This window comes from Chionomys nivalis, chromosome 7 (assembly GCF_950005125.1).
Source record: "Chionomys nivalis chromosome 7, mChiNiv1.1, whole genome shotgun sequence".
Taxonomy (NCBI): domain Eukaryota; kingdom Metazoa; phylum Chordata; class Mammalia; order Rodentia; family Cricetidae; genus Chionomys; species Chionomys nivalis.
The window spans coordinates 57,802,622-57,820,603 of NC_080092.1; the positions used below are offsets into that span (position 1 = coordinate 57,802,622).

General features: G+C 48.1%; 1 protein-coding gene across 1 annotated transcript in view; it reads left to right on the forward strand.

Moving 5' to 3' along the window:
- Blmh (bleomycin hydrolase) overlaps positions 1–6,344 on the forward strand; it is a 42,303-nt gene extending 35,959 nt beyond the window's left edge. The window contains exon 12 of the mRNA XM_057776466.1: positions 5,460–6,344. Coding sequence (XP_057632449.1) covers positions 5,460–5,611 — 152 coding nt within the window. The 3' untranslated portion in view covers positions 5,612–6,344. The remainder of the gene's footprint in view (positions 1–5,459) is intronic.
- Positions 6,345–17,982: the final 11,638 nt, after the last annotated feature.

Consider the following 17,982-nt stretch of genomic DNA (forward strand, 5'->3'; position numbering starts at 1 on the left):
TATGTGTGTGTCCTTGTGTATGTGCACATAGTACAGGTGCCTTTGGAGGCTAGAAGGTGGGTATCGGTTCCCTTGGAGATAGTTACAGATGGTTGTAATTCCCCCAACACGGGTTCTGAGAACTAAACTCAGGTCTCCTAGAAGAGCAGCAAGGACTCTTAACTGTTCAGCCATCTCTCCAGCCTCTACTGCTTCTCTTTCGGTTTCTCCATACTTTTATTTGTGTGTGTGCGCGTACATGCCACAGGCAAAATGTGGAGGGAAGAGGGCTACGTGAAGGACTTGGTTCTCTCCTTTACCATGTGCATTCCAGGCGTCACACTTGGGTTATTGAGCTGAGCAGCCAGTGCCTTTACCCACAAGAAAGCCATCTTGAGAGGCCTCAGGTAAAAGAAAACTTAAAAATGGCTCAGACAAACCGTAAAAGAAAGTTGGCAGTTGTCTATACAAGTCTTAATAATAGAGACACATGGAGATTGAGAATGCAGACACAGAGTCAGTCCCAGAACTATTGTTAGTATTACAGTATTGGTCCTGAGATGAACAAACAGCCCAGACTCAGTGGTAGGGGTGGTGCTTGTGATGACAGTTGTTGCGGTTTGTCCCCTAGGATGCAGTCTGCAGGTAGACTTACTGAAGCGATGTAAAGGTAACAGGTTCCTCTAGTAGGTGTAGATCGTTTTAAAATTACCGCTTCCTTCTCTTCTTCTCTTCTTACTGTTTCTAAAAATATTTTCTTATAATAAACTTGAATTACTTGGGTAACTTTTTAAAGGAACCAAAAAATAATAGAACATTTCAAATACCTGGGAGAGAACATGGATTAGCTCATGGCATGACATGCTGTTTAGTTAATGTTATGTGTTGGACTGTGTGTGTACAGTGCATGCACTGTGTGTGAAGCCCTCAGATGACAGACCGCTTATGTGTGCTTTCTTAAGGACTTTTTCAATTGCTGTGTGTTCTTTGCAGTGTCGTTGCAGTGGCTGGCTAGCGTCTGTAAGGTGTCTCTCACTCTGTCTTAGACAGTTTGGAAGCCTAGCTGCACCCTTGAGTTAGGGTGTTGAGTCATACCCTTCCTTAGGTCAGTGCAGCTGAACACACTCACCAGAGCTGAGCAGACAATATCTCACTGTTTATTTATATGTTCAGAATCTCATTACATTGCTCAGGCCAGCCTCAACTGTGTGGTCTTCCTGTCTGGCTGCTTGTGCTGGGATTACAGGTGTGCACTACCACACCTATTTAATGACTTCGTTTTTCCTACACTTGTTTGTTTTTAATAATTTTTTAAGTTTTATTTATCTTATGTATATGATGCTCTATCTACATGTACATCTGTAGACCAGAAGGAGGGCACCAGATTTCATTACAGATGGCTGTGAGCCACCATGTGGGTGCTGGGAATTGAACTCAGGACCTCTGGAAGATCAGCCAATGCTCTTAACCACTGAGCCATCTCTCCAGCCTCCCCGCCACACACACTTTTTTAATAGCAAAGTAATAATTAACTACAAATTGTCAGTGAGGTGCAGTATGTCTTAGAACAAGATGAGAAAAACTGGGAAATATTTCTAATTCATAAGTGGCAGATTGGGGCTGGAGTTGGCTCAGCAGTTGAGAGCACAGGCTCCCTTCCCGAGGACCCAGGTTCAGTTCTCAGCACCCACTTCAGATTAGACAGACAGCCCACAATCACCTGTAACCCCAGCTCCAGGACGTCCAAGTTCCTCTTCTGGCTCCCATAGGTTTACACTGCGTCTACACACCCTACTACATACATATAACTAGAAATAAAGTAATAATTAAAAATATGTATTAGTCAGTTAAAAAATAAATGATAATGTTTTATTGTTTTAATATAGTCTGCAAGGTTTAATTCTCAGACCCCGGCAGGCAATCAGAGACTCAGGTAGGCACTCCTATCTGTAAAGCTGCCGACCAGGCTCTTCACGTGTGAGTCTCAGCACCTGGCTCTGCACCTTTATCCCAGACCCTGCCTGCCCTTTCCCCATACAAAACTCAGAAACTTTGCCAGATACTTAGGAATTGCTTATTTTATTTGCTCAAAGAATATAAATAAGATACTAATGCTTAAGTGAAATTGTATCTCTGAAGTTGACTTCATTATACATTGCATTGTCTGTCTTCCTAAATGTTAACCTTGGGATCCTAATTTACTGTTCTCATTTGGGCTGGGAACTGAAGTTCAGAGCCCCACACCCACAATCTGCTGCCGAGTGCACCGCAGCACCCTGGGGCTCCAGACTGTGTCAGCCCTCCTGGTTTCAGCCTCACTGATCCTAATCTCGGTAAAACTCTGAGACATGCGGTGTCAACAATTGGAGCTGCCACGTCTGTTATCTTCCCAGGGTGCAATTACTTGGCAGCTTTCACACTGTGAGGGTGTCATGGGCCTCGAAGAACTCATATCCTGCAGAGAGAAGCTAATCAAGGCGGTCCTCTTGCAGGGACATGGAAAGGGTGGGCTACAATTGATAGGAGATTTAATTTGTGAGGACTTAATCTGATCTGCTTTTGGGACAAGATCGTGCAGATGTACTTTGTGTCCATTTTCTCGGGGCAGTCTTGGGAGACTCATTTGATTGTGTGCGATAGTATTGTTAGGGCACAGAGCTTTCTTACGGAGTTTGCTCTGTCCTTTACCTGCTTCACTGCCACAGCTGCTCCAGGACACGCGCAGCTGCACTGTGGTAGGGGACAATGGCTATGTTTCAGATGGTGCTCTCACTCTGTAGCCTAGCCTGACCTCAAACTTGCAGTAATCCTGCTTCAGCCTCTGAGGTGCTAGGATTGCAGGCATTGGCCAGCGCATGTCTTTGACAAGGCGAATGTGAGTTTCTCAGGAGTGCACTGATACAGATGACGGCAATCAGTGTCGGGGCAATCGGAAGAGCACAGGCCACGCTCTGTGCTCACTCCTTACCCACTGTTGGAAGAAGCAGCCCAGCATCAAGAGGGTACTCACCAGGTGAGCAACCCTTGACAAGCCTTGGTTCAGTACCCCTGAGATCACTCGTGTGTGTTGAATGAGCAGCGGGGCTGCGTCCCGCCACCCGGCTAGCTTTATACCCGGAAATAATTACACAGAAACTGTATTCTTTTAAACACTGCTTGGCCCATTAGTTCTAGCCTCTTCTGGCTAGCTCTCTCATCTTGATTAACCGATTTCTAATAATCTGTGTACCACCACGAGGTGGTAGCTTATCAGGAAAGATTCACCCTGTCTTAACCTGCGTCTGTCTTGGAGAGGAGAATCATGGAGACTGCCTGACTCGGCTTCTTTCTCCCAGCATTCTGTTCTGTCTACTCCGCCTACCTAATTTTCTGTCCTATTAAAGAGCCAAGGCAGTTTCTTTATTTAACCAATGAAATTAACACAAAACAGAAGACTCTCCCCCATCACGTGTGTGTACTTGCCTGTGTGATGCTGGGGAAAGGAACCAGAGACCATTTTCACAGTAACTGGCAGGTGCTCATTAGAACGTTTTCTTATGAGGTGACGCGGTGAGCTGGTATACATATGTGGGCAAGCTGCTTTTCCTCTGTGATCTCCTCCCTTATTTTTTGAGGCAGTGTTTCTCACTGAACCCGGAACTTACTGTGACTGCCAGCAAGACCCTGGAATCCACTTCTCTCCATACCCCCAGTCATGGTTTTAGGAGCTTACCATCACGCAGAGCTTTCGATGTGAGTGCTGGTAATCTGAACTTAAATCCTCATGTACAGCAAGCACTTTACCCACTGAACCATCTTCCCAGCCCATAGAACTGTTTAAACTTAAGTTTTAGTATAATAAATAGTAATATAACCCACATAAGCTAACTTTTTAGGTTTATTTATTTCATTTTGTGTGTGTGAGAGTTTCTCCTGCAGGCATGGGTGTGTTCTGCATATGTTATCTGGTATCCTTGGGGATCAGAAGAATGCATTGGATGCCCTGGAACTGGAGCACATGTGCTGGTCACCGTGTTGGTGCCAGGAATCAAACCTAGGTCCTCAGCAAGAGCAGTAAGTGCTCTAGACCACTGAGCCATCCCTCTAGCCATCTTTAATTATTTTAATAGTATAAACAGATCTTGAGGCCAAAGAAGTTTGGAAACCACTTAACTAGAGAACCCTCTTGGGTTTGGGAGTGTGTGTGTGAGTGAGTGTGTGTGTGTGTGTATGTGTATTTGTTTCTATATATCTTTCTGTGTATGATTTGCTTTGCTTTGTTTTTGAGACAGGGTGTCATGGAGCCCATGCTGACTCTGATCTCCCTATGTAGCAGAAGATGGCTTTGAAATCTTGATCTTCTTGCCTTCCCTTCCGAAATGCTGCTGTTATAAGAGTGTGCTATCATACCTGACTTTAGAGAACCCTCTTGGAAGAAACATCTGTGTCTTCTCCCTTACTCTTGGTCCTCCTGTGTGGGAATTAATACCACAAACCCAGATTTACAGAAACAGAGAGAGAGAGGTGGCTAAGTGTTTATACCAGGTGCCAGCTGCATCTTGTAGCTAGTGGATGCTCGTTCTTGCGAATCCTTTGATGCACCTGCCGTGCTCCTGTTAGGTACATGTTTTGTGTATGCTTGTGCATCCCTTCGTAGCTCATAATCATGCTTTTAACATTTTTTTTTCTTTTAAACACTGCTTGGCCCATTAGTTTAAACCTCTTATTGGCTAGCTCTTACATATTGATCTAACCCATTTCTAATATGCTGTGTAGCATCGCGAGCTGGCTTACCAGGAAGGATCTTAACCTGCGTCTGTCTGGAGTGGGAGAATCATGGCGACTCTTTTAACATGTTTTAACACACACTTTAGTAGTCTCTCATTTCCACTTTGTTTTTCATACTACTGGTGGCTTAGGCGGATTATTTGCCCACAGGAGCTTGCTGGAAGTGTGGTCCTGAAGAGGAACTTGTGTGACCTTGTAGAGGCTGAGATTCAGACAATCTCTCTGATGGGAAGAGGCAGGCTGCTAGTATGGGTACCTCTGTGCAACTCCCCTTGGAAGCCATGCTGGGGAATGTGGGACACTTGCTGTCTCGGTGTTTGGGCACTACACATTCCCTTTCAGAAAAGCAAGGGCTGTGTGATCACTCACTGTCAACTGCAAATGAGTGAGTGACTGCTGGGCATGGTGACATGGCCCATCTACATGCCTGGAGCTGGGATGCTGGGAGTGTGGGTGAGGTGAGAATGGACCTGCATAGCCATTGGTCCTCTCTGAACCAAACTTCCCTAGTACTGGGCATCAGTTCCTCTGAGTCCCCGTTTCATAGTTGGTAAAAGTAGAGCCATGTCTGTCCTGTTTGCTTCACAGAATTGCTAGTAAGACTGGGATTCAAATGCGATTGCAGGTTAAAGCTGGAAAACACTTTGGTAAAAGACCTTTCTGCAGGAGGTTCCCTGCTCTTTGAACTCATAGGTGCCCTTCTCTCCTTCCAGGTTACCTGTGCATGACCGATGAGTGGTTCTCCGAGTATGTCTACGAGGTGGTGGTGGACAGGAAGCATGTCCCAGAAGAGGTGCTGGCTGTCTTAGAGCAGGAGCCCATTGTCCTGCCAGCATGGGACCCCATGGGGGCTTTGGCTGAGTGAGTGGCACTGCTTCCAGCTCTTTCCTCCTCCCATGGGATCGGATATAGCTGCCAAGGACAGATCCAGGGACTGAAACCAAAGTTACATGGGTGGCTGTTCCCACAGGACACAGGTAGACTCTTGGGTTCCCAGTCTCCTCCAGGAACCTCTTTGGGAAAGATGCTTTATGCTGAAACAAATATTCATAAGAAGAAAAAAAAAAAGAAAAAGGGAGAGCACTGTTTGCTCTCCTCATCTCTGCTGGCTCAGGATCTCTTGGCATTTTAACTAGATGTAATTGTCCTAACTGTCGTGGTCTCTGTGTTTGTAGTAAGAGAATAAGAGGAGCCGCTGAGGTGTGCAGAGAACAAACAGACCCGTGCTCCTCGTTTCTAGAGTAGATTGGGGGAGGGTTAGCTAGGATTAGAACTCTCAGCGCTGCATGCTGCCTCACAGGTCACTGTCCTTCCTACACGGTGGTCACTAATTCAACTTTTGCAGGGTTGCTTCATGTGATTCTGATAGCCTGAGAAGGGAAGGTTGATCAGTCTGACATGATTCCTTCCTGTGGGACACAGCTTCGCTTGGGTCAGGTTAAATAGGTTTAGAGAAAACCTTGTGGGGTCAGCTGTGGTCACTGGGGTGCCCCACTGACAGGTTTAACTTGTGTCTCTGCCTTGGGGGTTGGGTGGGGAGAGGAAGCGATGCTCCTTCTTCTGATAACTTGATGGTGCTGAGAAGCTTTTGAATAAAATACTTTGCTAAATGAGAATAAGCCAGCGTGTTTGATCTGTAAATTCTAAGAAGTGTGTATTTAGCTACAAATGGGATCAGCCAATGGTGGAGGTTCATCAAAGTGAAGAACCAGGGTCAGAGCTCAGGGTTTCCTGCAGGATCCAACCCATCCTGGGCCTGCCCACCCTTATCCTCATGGCCTCTGCAGATCTGAGAGCCTGTGTCCCTGCCATCGTCCCACCCAGATCCAGTGTTTCTCTCTCAAGGTGGGGCCTCTGATGGGTCTGGGCTTAGGGGCTAACGAGCATAGGCAAACAGACTGTATCTGTTTCAATGAACATTGAGCAGCGCTTCCATGTAGCATTTACATCAATGTCTGCGTCCCTGATTTTTGTGGCTCCCCAATTGTTCCTAGCCCTAGCAGGGGATGTTGTTTGTCAAATCCGATAAAGACTCAGACCTTAGCCAGTATGTCCACAGCATTCGAGTCATCCTGGTCTAGGGTAATAGTCGCCCCTACACAGATCTGAAAATTCGGGTCACCTCCAAACTGAGGCCAAGGAAACTGATGGCTACCTTCTCACTTTAACTATGTTTACCAGAAACCCTGGAGTGCATTTGGGAGTGCTAGGAGAGGTGGAGAGTAGTGGCGCAGGCACTGAAGGGCTGAGTCAGGAGGATTGCCAAGAGCTCAAGGTCAGCCTAGAATACATAATGAGTTCCAGACCAGGGTGGACTGAGACCAAGAGCCTGTTTTGAACAAAACAAATAAAAATGATATGAGAAAAACAAAAGCTAGAACTCTGTACTCAGTAAAACTGCCTTTCAAGATTGAGATGAAATAAAGGGCATTTTTCCAAAAAAAAAAAAAAAAAAGAAAAAGAAAAATTGAGTTTTTCCCCAAAGAAGGAGGTGACCCCTAAGTGCATCCTTAACACATCAGTGCACAGAGAGCACAGACTGCTAAGCATAGCAGCATCCAGCCCACCAGGGCCCGTCGGTCTGACAGAGCTCAGAAGAAAACTAAAATAAGGAAGCCCAGACCAGCTACACAGTGAGGCCTGGTCTCAAAACACCCCCTTCCCCCCCCAAAAAGAAAACCCCAGAGTCATAAAGGTAGCTGGAGAGGCAGGTAACTGAGTTGACTCATTGAAAGTCTTATCATTTGGGTAGAAGATAAAAGTGTTAATTTTAGGTATTGGTGTGTTAACACAGATGCTAAACATTATTGGATTCCTGGGATAGACGTAAGATAGTTCCCAGCCAAGGGCGAACAGAGTAAGAAAACACAGACAGTCCATAGAAGACAGTGCGGGCCCCTGAGAAGACTCTGCTGAGAAGTGCTTGCTGGCCAAGCCTGACGTGAGTGAGTTCGAGCCTCAGGCCCCTTGGTGGAAGGAGAGGACCAACTGAAAGTTGTTCTCTGGCCTCCGAATGTCATGTGCATGTCTGTGTTTAACCACACACATCACATAACCCTACACATGACACACAATAATAAACATGTACTAAACATTTAAAAAGAAGGCAGGATAGACGGGCGGTGGTGGCGCACGCCTTTAATCCCAGCACTCGAGAGGCAGAGGCAGGTGGATCTCTGTGAGTTTGAGGCCAGCCTGGTCTACAAGAGCTAGTTCCAGGACAGGAACCAAAAAGCTACGGAGAAACCGTCTTGAAAATCAAAAAAAAAAAAGAAAGAAAGAAAGAAAGAAGAAGGCAGGATGGGAGAAAATAGCAAGAAAAGTAGAATATCAAAATAAAGTAGGGTATGTGACCAGGTTTGGTGGTGGCTCCTGACTTGACTCTAAGCACCCAAGAGGTGGAGACCGGAGGGTCTTTGAGTTCAAGGACAGCCATGGTCTATAAATTCCAGCCAGGGCCATCCAGTGAGATAAAAGAGAAGTGTGCCTGACTCAGGGTATAGTTTATATAAACGTATTCAATGTTCCTCTAAGCAATACTTAATTGCATTTTAAAAGGAAATTGAGCTATGTGCTGAGTATAAGAGACATAGGTGGCCTTCAATATAAAAATGCATTACCCGGCATAGCGGTGCCTTGTGAAGCCTGTGGAGGAGGACCCGGATTCAAGGCCATCCTCAGCCACAGAGCCAGGTCCAATCCAGCCTTTCTCAAAAGCTCTCTCAGGTAGTGTACAAACCAAAACAAGCCTGGTGAAGCCACAAGCCACAGAAGGAGGGCCATTCAGAGTAGCCCATCGGTCCAGCTGCAGTGTGAATGCCTCCCTGGAGTCGGGTAACACAGCGGCCCTGGAAAGGTACTGAAGCAGAAACGTCCATAGACATGGACTCGTTGCATGACTTTACCCATTCCCAGAAAAATATGAAGACCTTAAATTCTGTGCTCCTAATAACACCTCAAAATACATGAAAAACTGAAAACTATATGAAAATACAAGCAATCCACATCATAATGGGAGTTTAAGAAACTTCATGATTACCAAGAGATTGAACAACGGGAAGTTGGTGAGTATATAAAAGAAACAGCATTCAGTGTGTTTGCTACGAGGCTGCTGTGGGGATCATCTCACAGCTGAATGTACGTTTTGAGCATGAGTGGGACTTTTTTTTTTTTTCTGGCACCAAGGATTGAACCTGGGTCCTGCCCTAGCAAATGCTGTCACGGAGCTATGTTCACACACCACATGTGAAACTCTAAAATTCAACCCTTATAGCGTACACTCCAACCATAGGACACTTAAGTGAAGAACCAAAATTAGAAGACCAGTTGAAGTGTGTCCCTATCTTTAAAAATTAACTCATGATCACAGGAAGTTTAACCTGAATTATAATTAGATTAGTTATATAAGTGTATATCAAAAGGGATCAGAAAGGATTAAGCCCAAAGGAAGATACACCAACAGAGGCTAAATGGATTCACAAAGCCCAAAATTCTTTTTAAAGAGTAACAAATCTTTTGTAAGACTCGGCAAGTTTTTAATAAGTAAGCAAAAGGACACTTGACTGTGGCAGCTGATGCCCGTAGCTGCAGATTTGGGGGAGGAAGTAGGGGCAACAGCATCAGGAATTTGTGGTCATCCGTGACTATACAGCAAGTTTGAGACCAGTCTGTGCTACAGGGGACAGGTGGATTCTGAGGGCATTGGCCAGCCGGTCCAGCAGAAACATCTCAATGAGACTCTCCAAATAGAGACAGACGTCTGCCACCAACCCCTGGCCTCTGTGCATGGGCAACACGTGTGTGCTTAACACAATAAACTACCTTATGGCCTAAAGAATTGTTTGTTTTTAAGTCTGGTACAACATAATAAAAACAACCGTGTAAATTTCACCTACAAACATGGATGCAAAAGTCCCCAACCAAACCAGCCATCTATCAAACAGTACCTCCAAAAACAAACTTTTATTAGCTACTTTTTTTTTCCCCAAAGACAGGACCCAGATGAGCCCGTGTGCAGGTCCACACCTATATCCCCAGTACTCGGGAGGCTTGTAGCAGGAGGGTTACTGAGAGTTCAAGGCTAGCCTTGACTAATGCTATCATCCCAGCACTCAGGAGGCAGAGGCCAGCAGATCTCTAAGTTCAAGGCTAGCCAGGGCTGCATAGTGAGACTCTGTCTCAAATGAACAAACAAAACAAACAAACCCAAAAAAGATCTGGTAAGTGGAAGCAAAGAATGTCAGCTGTGTCTTCTGGGTGCCAGGAATGGACGGTGAGGGCTTGTCCTCCCTAACGCATCAGCACCGGAAGGCAAAGTTGGTGACTCTGGATGGCCTGAGAGTCATGCTGACTGTCAGAAACTAAGACCAGATAATGGGACACATCTTCCCATGTGGTTGCGGGTACCGGCTAGGCATTCTCAAGTGCCTCCTGTGGGAAGGGAGTGCCCCGTTGCTCCATGGCTGCAGTTAGTCATTTGTTGATTTTGTTTTTAAAGCGATTCCAGATGAGCCCTCTCATACTTTGGACAACATGTTCATGACTCTCATGCTGGGGTTGTGGGGCACATGAATTGAAACTAGCACATTTGGCTCATGCCAGCCTGCAGGAGGGTACAGTTGCCCTCAGCTTACCCTCCTGTTTATCCCTGAAGGACCCCTTATGCAGAGGCGCAGCAGGAAATGGGCCCGGTGAACTCCGGTCCTTTCTTTCCAGCTGCCCCATGCCTGCTGCTGAAGGCTAGGACAGCTGAGGCAGGACCGTGGTGACTTCCTTGGACTTGACGGAGTGTTTCCAACTGCAGCATCTGTCCATCCCCGGGTCTCACCTACAGGGGCCCTTATGGCTCTCCTGACCTAAACACTTGTAAAATCTGCAGAAGTTCTGCTTGGACATCCTTCAATCACAGGGACACAATGCCGCACCCAGATCACCTCTCCAAACCCGATGTTCTTACTCACCTGGCTCCAGTTTAAGTCAGTACTTCCTGCCAGCTTCCCAAGGGCAGGAACTGTCTCCCCACCCCACAGTGTATTCTCAACCCCTGGCTCCAAGTAACTATCAGAAGCTGAGTGATTGAATGTACCCCACATTCTGACGGCTGTAATCAGTTACAAGTCTGCACAGAGATCTGAGGTCTGCTTCCCTGCAAGCAGCTGGGTGGGGACGAGTTGAACAGGAGAGAAGCCTCTGTGACTCCATATTCATTCTTAAAGCACCTGGGACTGCACAATCCAAGTGGCTGGTGCTCAGGGAGAAGAGACAAAGAAATGAGCAAAAGCCTGCTGTTTTCTGCCTTGAGCCCTTCCTATTTCTAGTTAGCCCAAACCAAAGGAAGAGCAGAGGGGATGGCCTGGTGATTCAGCATGGAGACTGTGGAAGCCTAGAGAAGCCACTGATGCTCCCTGAGCCTCCGTTTCCATGTTACCCATATTAAAAAGTTATCTTAAAATTCATTAAGTATGAAAACTTTGCTTGAATACAAATAACGCTAATTTATTTTTAATAATCTGTCATTTAACCTATATGACAGGAAGAGAGCAGAACATTATGCAAGAATATATTTAGAAGATGTTTAACAAATGGTAGATTTTACTAAAACCTTTACTCCCACGCTCCTCCAGCATGCCTGCTGTGACACTCAGGCTCCCTAGGGGCTTAAGACAACTCCCTGGTCCCCTGCTAAGTTGTCACTGAGGTGGGAAACAGGCTGTTGGAAAGGAAGGTGACTCTTGGTGAGGTTTCCACGCAGCACTATGGGGACTGTGGCAGCCTGAAGCTGCAGAGGGGAAAGCAAGGCCACTTTCTGACCAGAGACACGGACCCCAGGGAGGGGCTGTGGGGAACTCCCCACATGCACAAGCCCTCGTCATCATGAAGTGGGGGTGGCGGCGTGGGGGAGAAGAGCCTAAGAGAGTTCAGACAAGAGAGGAAAGGGGAGGGAGACAGAGACACAGGGAAATGGCCCCTGCTCACTGCTGAGCTGAGCCCTGGCCTCCCCTCCCTGTCTCCCTCCTTCTCATACACACACACACACCCTGCAGGTGAGGAGGCACTGGCCCATGTGTTGTCTAAGAGGTGGCAAGGGGAGCTGGCAGTTTTCCAGGGCTTGTTCGCTTTTCAAGAAGCTTGAGCCCGGATGCCTTTCTCTCCTCCCCATTTTTCTTATTTATGTATTATTTAAAATAAAGCTGCTTTGAGGGCAGGGCCATGGTACACTGGCAGAAGGCTTGCTTGTTTAGCAGATGCAAAACCTGCTTTTCTGGAAAAAAAATTATGAAAGCGTTACTGCAATTTTTAAAAAAGATTTATTTTCATTTTATTTCATTTTATTTTTGGTTTTTCGAGACAGGGATTCTCTGTAACAGCCCTAACTTATTTTCATTTTATGTGTAAGAGTGTTTGCCTCCATGTATGTATGAACTACATATATGTTCCTGGTGCCTGCAGAGGCCAGAAGGACATCAGATCCCCTAGAGCTGGAGTTACAGATGGTTGTGAGCTGCCCTATGGATTCTGGGGACCCCCTGGGTCCTCTGAAACAGCTGGTGTTTTTGACCACTGAGCCATTTCTCTAGCCCCTACTGCAAATGCTTAATACTATGAAAAGTGCACAGTGGGCTGGAGAGATGGCTCTGTGGTTAGGAGCACTTCAGGCTCTCCTGGTTGTGTGGGTTCCCGGCATCCACACCTGGCAGCTCACAACCATCTGCGACTCCACTTCCAGGGAGTCTGACATGCTCTTCTGGCCTCTACAGTGGGCACCTGCCATGTGTGATGTATACTCATCCACACACCCACACACACACACACACACACATATATATATATATATATATACACATAAATTCTTTTTACAAAAAGATACAGCATGATCAGTGAGTTCTCACCTCCAGTGTTCATTCTTACCAAAGCCTCAACTGCATCCTAATTTTTTTACTTAGTTCTGGGTGAGTGCGTTTTACACACACACACACACACACACACATCAGTAAATCTTGGGGTACTTCCATGTCAAACTAGTTTACGTTTTAGCCACTGTATGGGGCTTTCTCCTCCCCTTTTCTCTCTTCTTTCTTGTTTTAGGGCACAGAATCTCTCTGTACAGCCCCTTACCTCAGGCTCCTAGGCTGGGTTTAAAGGCATGCACCATGCCAGCCCTGGACCCAGGCTGGTTTCCCTTCCAGCCCTAGCAGCTGGTTTTGATGACCGCATCAGCCTCCCATGCAGCTGCCCATCACTCTTGACAATCCTGTACCCTAGGCACCCGCAGCCTGCAGACAATGGCAGGTTCTGAGATGCAGTAAGAGAAAGAGCTCATAGCTTGTGGGTGATTAGGGCCTCTAGAGACAGAAGTGCTGTCCACATCTGTACACGCAGGGGTAGGGCCCTCCCGGAGCTCTGGGCTTCTGGCTTCTCTACCAAGGTGAAGTAGGAAACCAACTGCCACCAGAACGTGACCCTAACTAGGGGTGCTTACAGGTAGAAGAGGGAATCTAGTCGGATGGCATAGTGATATTTCATTTGTATTTTAATAAATAAAGCTTACCTGAAGACAAGAACACAAAGCAACCACACTAGTTAGCCATAGAGGCCAGGCGGTGGTGGTATGCACCTTTAACCCCAGCACTAGAGAGGAATATAAAGTGGGATGAAACAAGAAATCTCTCTCACTCTGAATCTGAGGATTCATGGAGGCAGGATCACCCATTTTGGGTCCGAGGTAGAAGTAAGAGCCAGTGGCTACTTTGCTTTTCTGATGTTCAGGTTGAACCCCAATATCTGTCTCTGGGTTTTTATTGTTGGTGCTACAGGATGGGTATAAAAATAAAAAACCTTAGCTCAGGAGATGGAGAGATGGCTCAGTCAGCAAAGTGCTTGCTATACAAGCAAGAGAGAACCCAGAGTTCAATCCCCAGAATCTATATTATAAACAAACAAACAAACAAGTAAATAAAGCCGGGTTGAAAAAAAAAAAGCTTGTAACTCCAGTGGTGGGAAGATGGGATCCCTAGAACCTCCGTTAGCCAAATAGGGCGGAGTCTCGAAAACCTGTGGAGAGCTGTTGAGAAAGACACCGACGTCAAGCTCTGGCCCCACCCCACCCCCACATACACAAACAAACCTGGTTCAAAGCCGGGTGGTCCATGTCCAAGACCAGCCCGAGGGAGGCTGCCTCAGCCTGGCAAGAAATTTTCAAAGTCAAGGTCAGCCTGGATTCCAGAGGGAGCTGTTTCAAAGCCCTGAATGTACGCACGTGCACACGTGTGTGTGCGCGCACACACACACGAACCCTATGTATAAATGCCCCTACACCTTCCATATCAGATGCTCCCACCCATGAACAGCGCATGTCACTCACAGCGAACCAATGTGACAAGAATTTTATTTTGTGATTTCAAAGTTGCTCCTGAGGTTGGGTTAGTTCGTGGTGAAGCACATGGATAGGGTGGCCAGCAGCAGCGGATCCAGCTTCATCACCATTGGCCCCATGCGGGCTCTTGTGAGGCAGGACCCCTTCATAGGGAAGCTAGGAGAGGAATAAAAATAGTGGGCACTCAAGGGAGAGGGCAGCCAGGAGGGAGGCACAGGCAAGGGGCGGGAGTGAGGGTGGTGCGGTGTTTGGAGGAAGCTGTGTTTCCCAGAAGCTTAAGACTCATAAGGAATGACCGAAAAGAGACAGGAAAAAAGTGACCAAGATAAAGTCCATTCACTAAGTGTTCCCTGCCACTGTCAGAACTGTGTCCGGCCCTCCCCCGTCTCTCCCCTACACCCTAACACAGTCAGCCCACTAACACTAATGGAGCCTTCCCTGGTACCCCTTCATCTGTCTCCATCTTTATCAGCAGGGTCAGCCTCAGGTGACTGCTGTAGAGAACCCAGGCCTATCATGGAGGACCTCTGAAGCAAGTGATTCCCCGAAAGGGAGGGGTGCTGGTAGTCATATCCTGGGCCAGAGAAGAAGCCCACAAGGAAGGGAGAAGCCCACGAGGAAGGGAGGAGAAGCCCACAAGGAAGGGAGGGCTTCCGTCTTCTATCACTGTGTGAACAGATCACAGGCAGACAGGCAGACGGGGCACCGAGCGCTTCTGGAGGGAGCGCCTGGCATTCAGAGGGCTTTGCCCTGGTCATCTCCTCAGTGCATCATTGCTGGGCTTCGGGACGCTCCCTCGTCCTCTTGGTTATGGCGGTGTGCGTCACGTGCGGCTAATGTGTGTCCGTCGCTCTGGAAGATGGCTGCCCCTAGCAGCTGAGCCCCGTGTCTCGTCTCTGGGATAGAACTAGAGAGCCAGCCACTGCTCCCCTCCATCAAAGTCTCCTCAGCCCTTTCGTCCTTTCTACAGCTCTCTCCCCATGTACCAACCCGGTGCACCGCCTTTGTGGGTTTCGGGCTTGCATTTCCTCTCTGTGTCCCTAGCAAATGTCAGAAGCAGGGCTCTTGGTGGGGGAGGCAGGCAGGGCAGCATAGCCGAACAGAGCTCTGCAGGGAGGGGCCAGGTCTGCTGTTGAAGAACTGCTGGACAGTGGCCCCTGCAGGGTGACCTCCAGGTAAGAGGAAAGAAAGCACTTGGAGAGAGGGTAATGTGTGCAGGCCAGTGTGGGAGTGAGGGATAGACACTGTCCGGGCAGCTCAGCCAGGGAGTCAGAGGTGAGACCACCTGGGCTTAGTCTCAGCACAAGGGAGGAGAACTGGGCATCCCCAAGTGGAGAGCCCCTTCATTCCCTACAGCCTGACTGGACCAACATTGCTATCATTTTCCAAGACAAGGCCTGCCTGGCACTCTGTGACTGAGTGGCTGACCCAACCCACAAATGGCAGAGGGTTTGCAGTCCCTTGTCTCATTCTGTTTGGAGGAATGTCACCAATACACAGCACACACAAGGTGGCAGGACCAAGAAGGAGGAAGCAGCCTGGCAGAAGGAGGCAAGCAAGGCCTAGGAGGTCAGGAGTGAGCTCGTCAGAATGAATCCACACGGGGACAGCCAGAGTGAAGACAAGAGCCTTAGCTCCTGCTGAAGTCACCTATGCTCCACTGTCTGCCTAGAACCCTCCTCAAAGCGATCTTATTCTTGGGCAGCCTTGTGTCTGCAAAGAAAACACTATGGGGGCGGGGGGCGGTCAGCAGACAGACACTGTGTTCATTCGAAAGGATGAGCCCGGTGAAGTCCATGCGACTCTAAGATCTGTCTAGATTATGGAGTGGCCAAATATACCCCGGGGTGGCTTCTTCAGTCCACTCTCCCCAGAGCTAAGGCTCCCTCCTCTCCTTGCAGTCCCCCGCCCTGGCGCCTAGGTGGCACCAAAGCCTCGTACTGATGATCCCTGCGGCCGGGAGCCGCCCACACCTGTGGACAGAGCGGTCCAACCTTTCCCGGTGTCAGCTCAGCCCAGCTGGGGGTTCCGATGTCTAGATTCAAGACCCTCTGGAACAACGGGACCGAAGCTTCCTCGCAGCCACTGACTCTCCCTTACTATCTCCCTCCTAAGCTTCGATGTTGCTCCCCCTGCTCTGGTCAGATGAGGAGAGAAAGGGCTGGCCAGCCCAGGTCCTGGTTCTCTGCCTCAAACAAGCCCTGCATCTGCCCTTAAAAAAAAAAAAAAAAGAAAGAAAGAAAGAAAAGAAAAGAAAGAAAGAAAGAAAGAAAGAAAGAAAGAAAGAAAGAAAGAAAGAAAGAAAGAAAGAAAGAAAAGAAAAGAAAAAAAAGAAAGAAAAAAGAAAAAAAAGTTACCGTAATTTTGGTGAAAAAAAAAGAATGTAATAACATTAGATTAATGTTTAAGCCTCTGTGTGTGAACAAAACAATCCATACACACTTGAAAACAATGTAGTCCCATGAAACGCTGAGCGCCTTCAAAGGCTGGTAATTTGTCGAGTGCTGCCCACGGGCACGGGAGGGTCGGCGGACCTGAACCGATGCTTTCTGCAAAATGTTTTCATCTGTGGCTAGGTAGCAAGACCGCAGCACCCTCGGTTCCTCCTCGGTTCCTCCCAGGGGTACTTGTAAGCGTTTGCGGGCGGCTCCCAGCATGGGGAGAATCCCGGCTGAGCTCTCGTCCCACCTAGAGAACCCAGAACAAAGTACCATTTCCAAGTTAGTCCTTGGAAAGACCTTCCGGTTCTGTTGGGGGGTGTCTGGCTGTAGTCAAGAACAAGCGGAGCACTCTTAGGAAGTGACACGGAACAGTACCTAAACACAATTTAAGGCAGATTTGGTAAGGGAAGAAAGTAATTTCGGTTAGTGTAGCATCCTCCTGCCACACAAGTCCAAGAACAGAAGAACCAGATCCTTCGCCCTGCTTAGCCCTGTCCCGGACCTGGCTGGCGAATGTGGATGAGTGTGTTAGTGTGGACGAATGTGTGAGCATAAATGAGTGAATGAGTGGGTGATTCTGTCTCCCTCCCACCGGCCGGGGCCCGTGGACCCCCGCCCCTCCCTGTCTCCAGCTAGAGCTGAGCTGCGGCCGCGGAGAAACAAAGTTCTTCGATCTCAAAGTGACGCAAAAATTCTTGCGGAGCTCTTTGGCGGCGGCTATCTAGAGATCAGACCATGTGAGGGGCCGCGAGTACAAATAGCGCGGCGGGCGGCGCCACTCCAGCGGCAGCGCCGGTGCCTCGAGGGCGCGAGGGTCGCGCCGCCTCCGCAGCCCGGGACCCGCCGCCGCGCCGCCCGCAGGTGGGTCGCTTTCCCTTTTAAAAAATACATATATGTATTTTTTTTCTTTTTCGTCTTTAACCCACGCTTCTTTTCAGAAGCTCTCGATCCTGAGCTTGACTCTCCAGGCTTAGGGCGCCTTTGTCTTCACTGTGCAAGGTCCCTGCTAGGGACTCGATGGAAACCTGGGGGACCTGGCGCTGGCCTGGCGCTGGCCTGACGCAGCCTCGCTCTTCTGCAAAAGTTGCGGTGGTGCGTGCTTGGGCTTTACTTTTGGGACACAGGCTGGTGGCTTTATGCAAAGACACTGGCAGACACGAATGCTCAAATAACCAGAGGAATCTTTGAGTGATACTTAAGAGGGCCAAGCCTCAATGCACTCGGATGGCCTTGCTGAAGAGCGCATGCCATCTCAGACAGCTCACAGGCCATTTAGAATTTATGGAAACGCCAGTGGGCTGTATCACACCATCGAAGTGTGTAACCAGCAGTTGGTGGGGGCTGGGGTGTATATTCAAATTGTTTCTAAAAACCTGGTGCCCATGAAGGAGATTTTCTTTTTTTCACAAGGGGTGGGGGGAG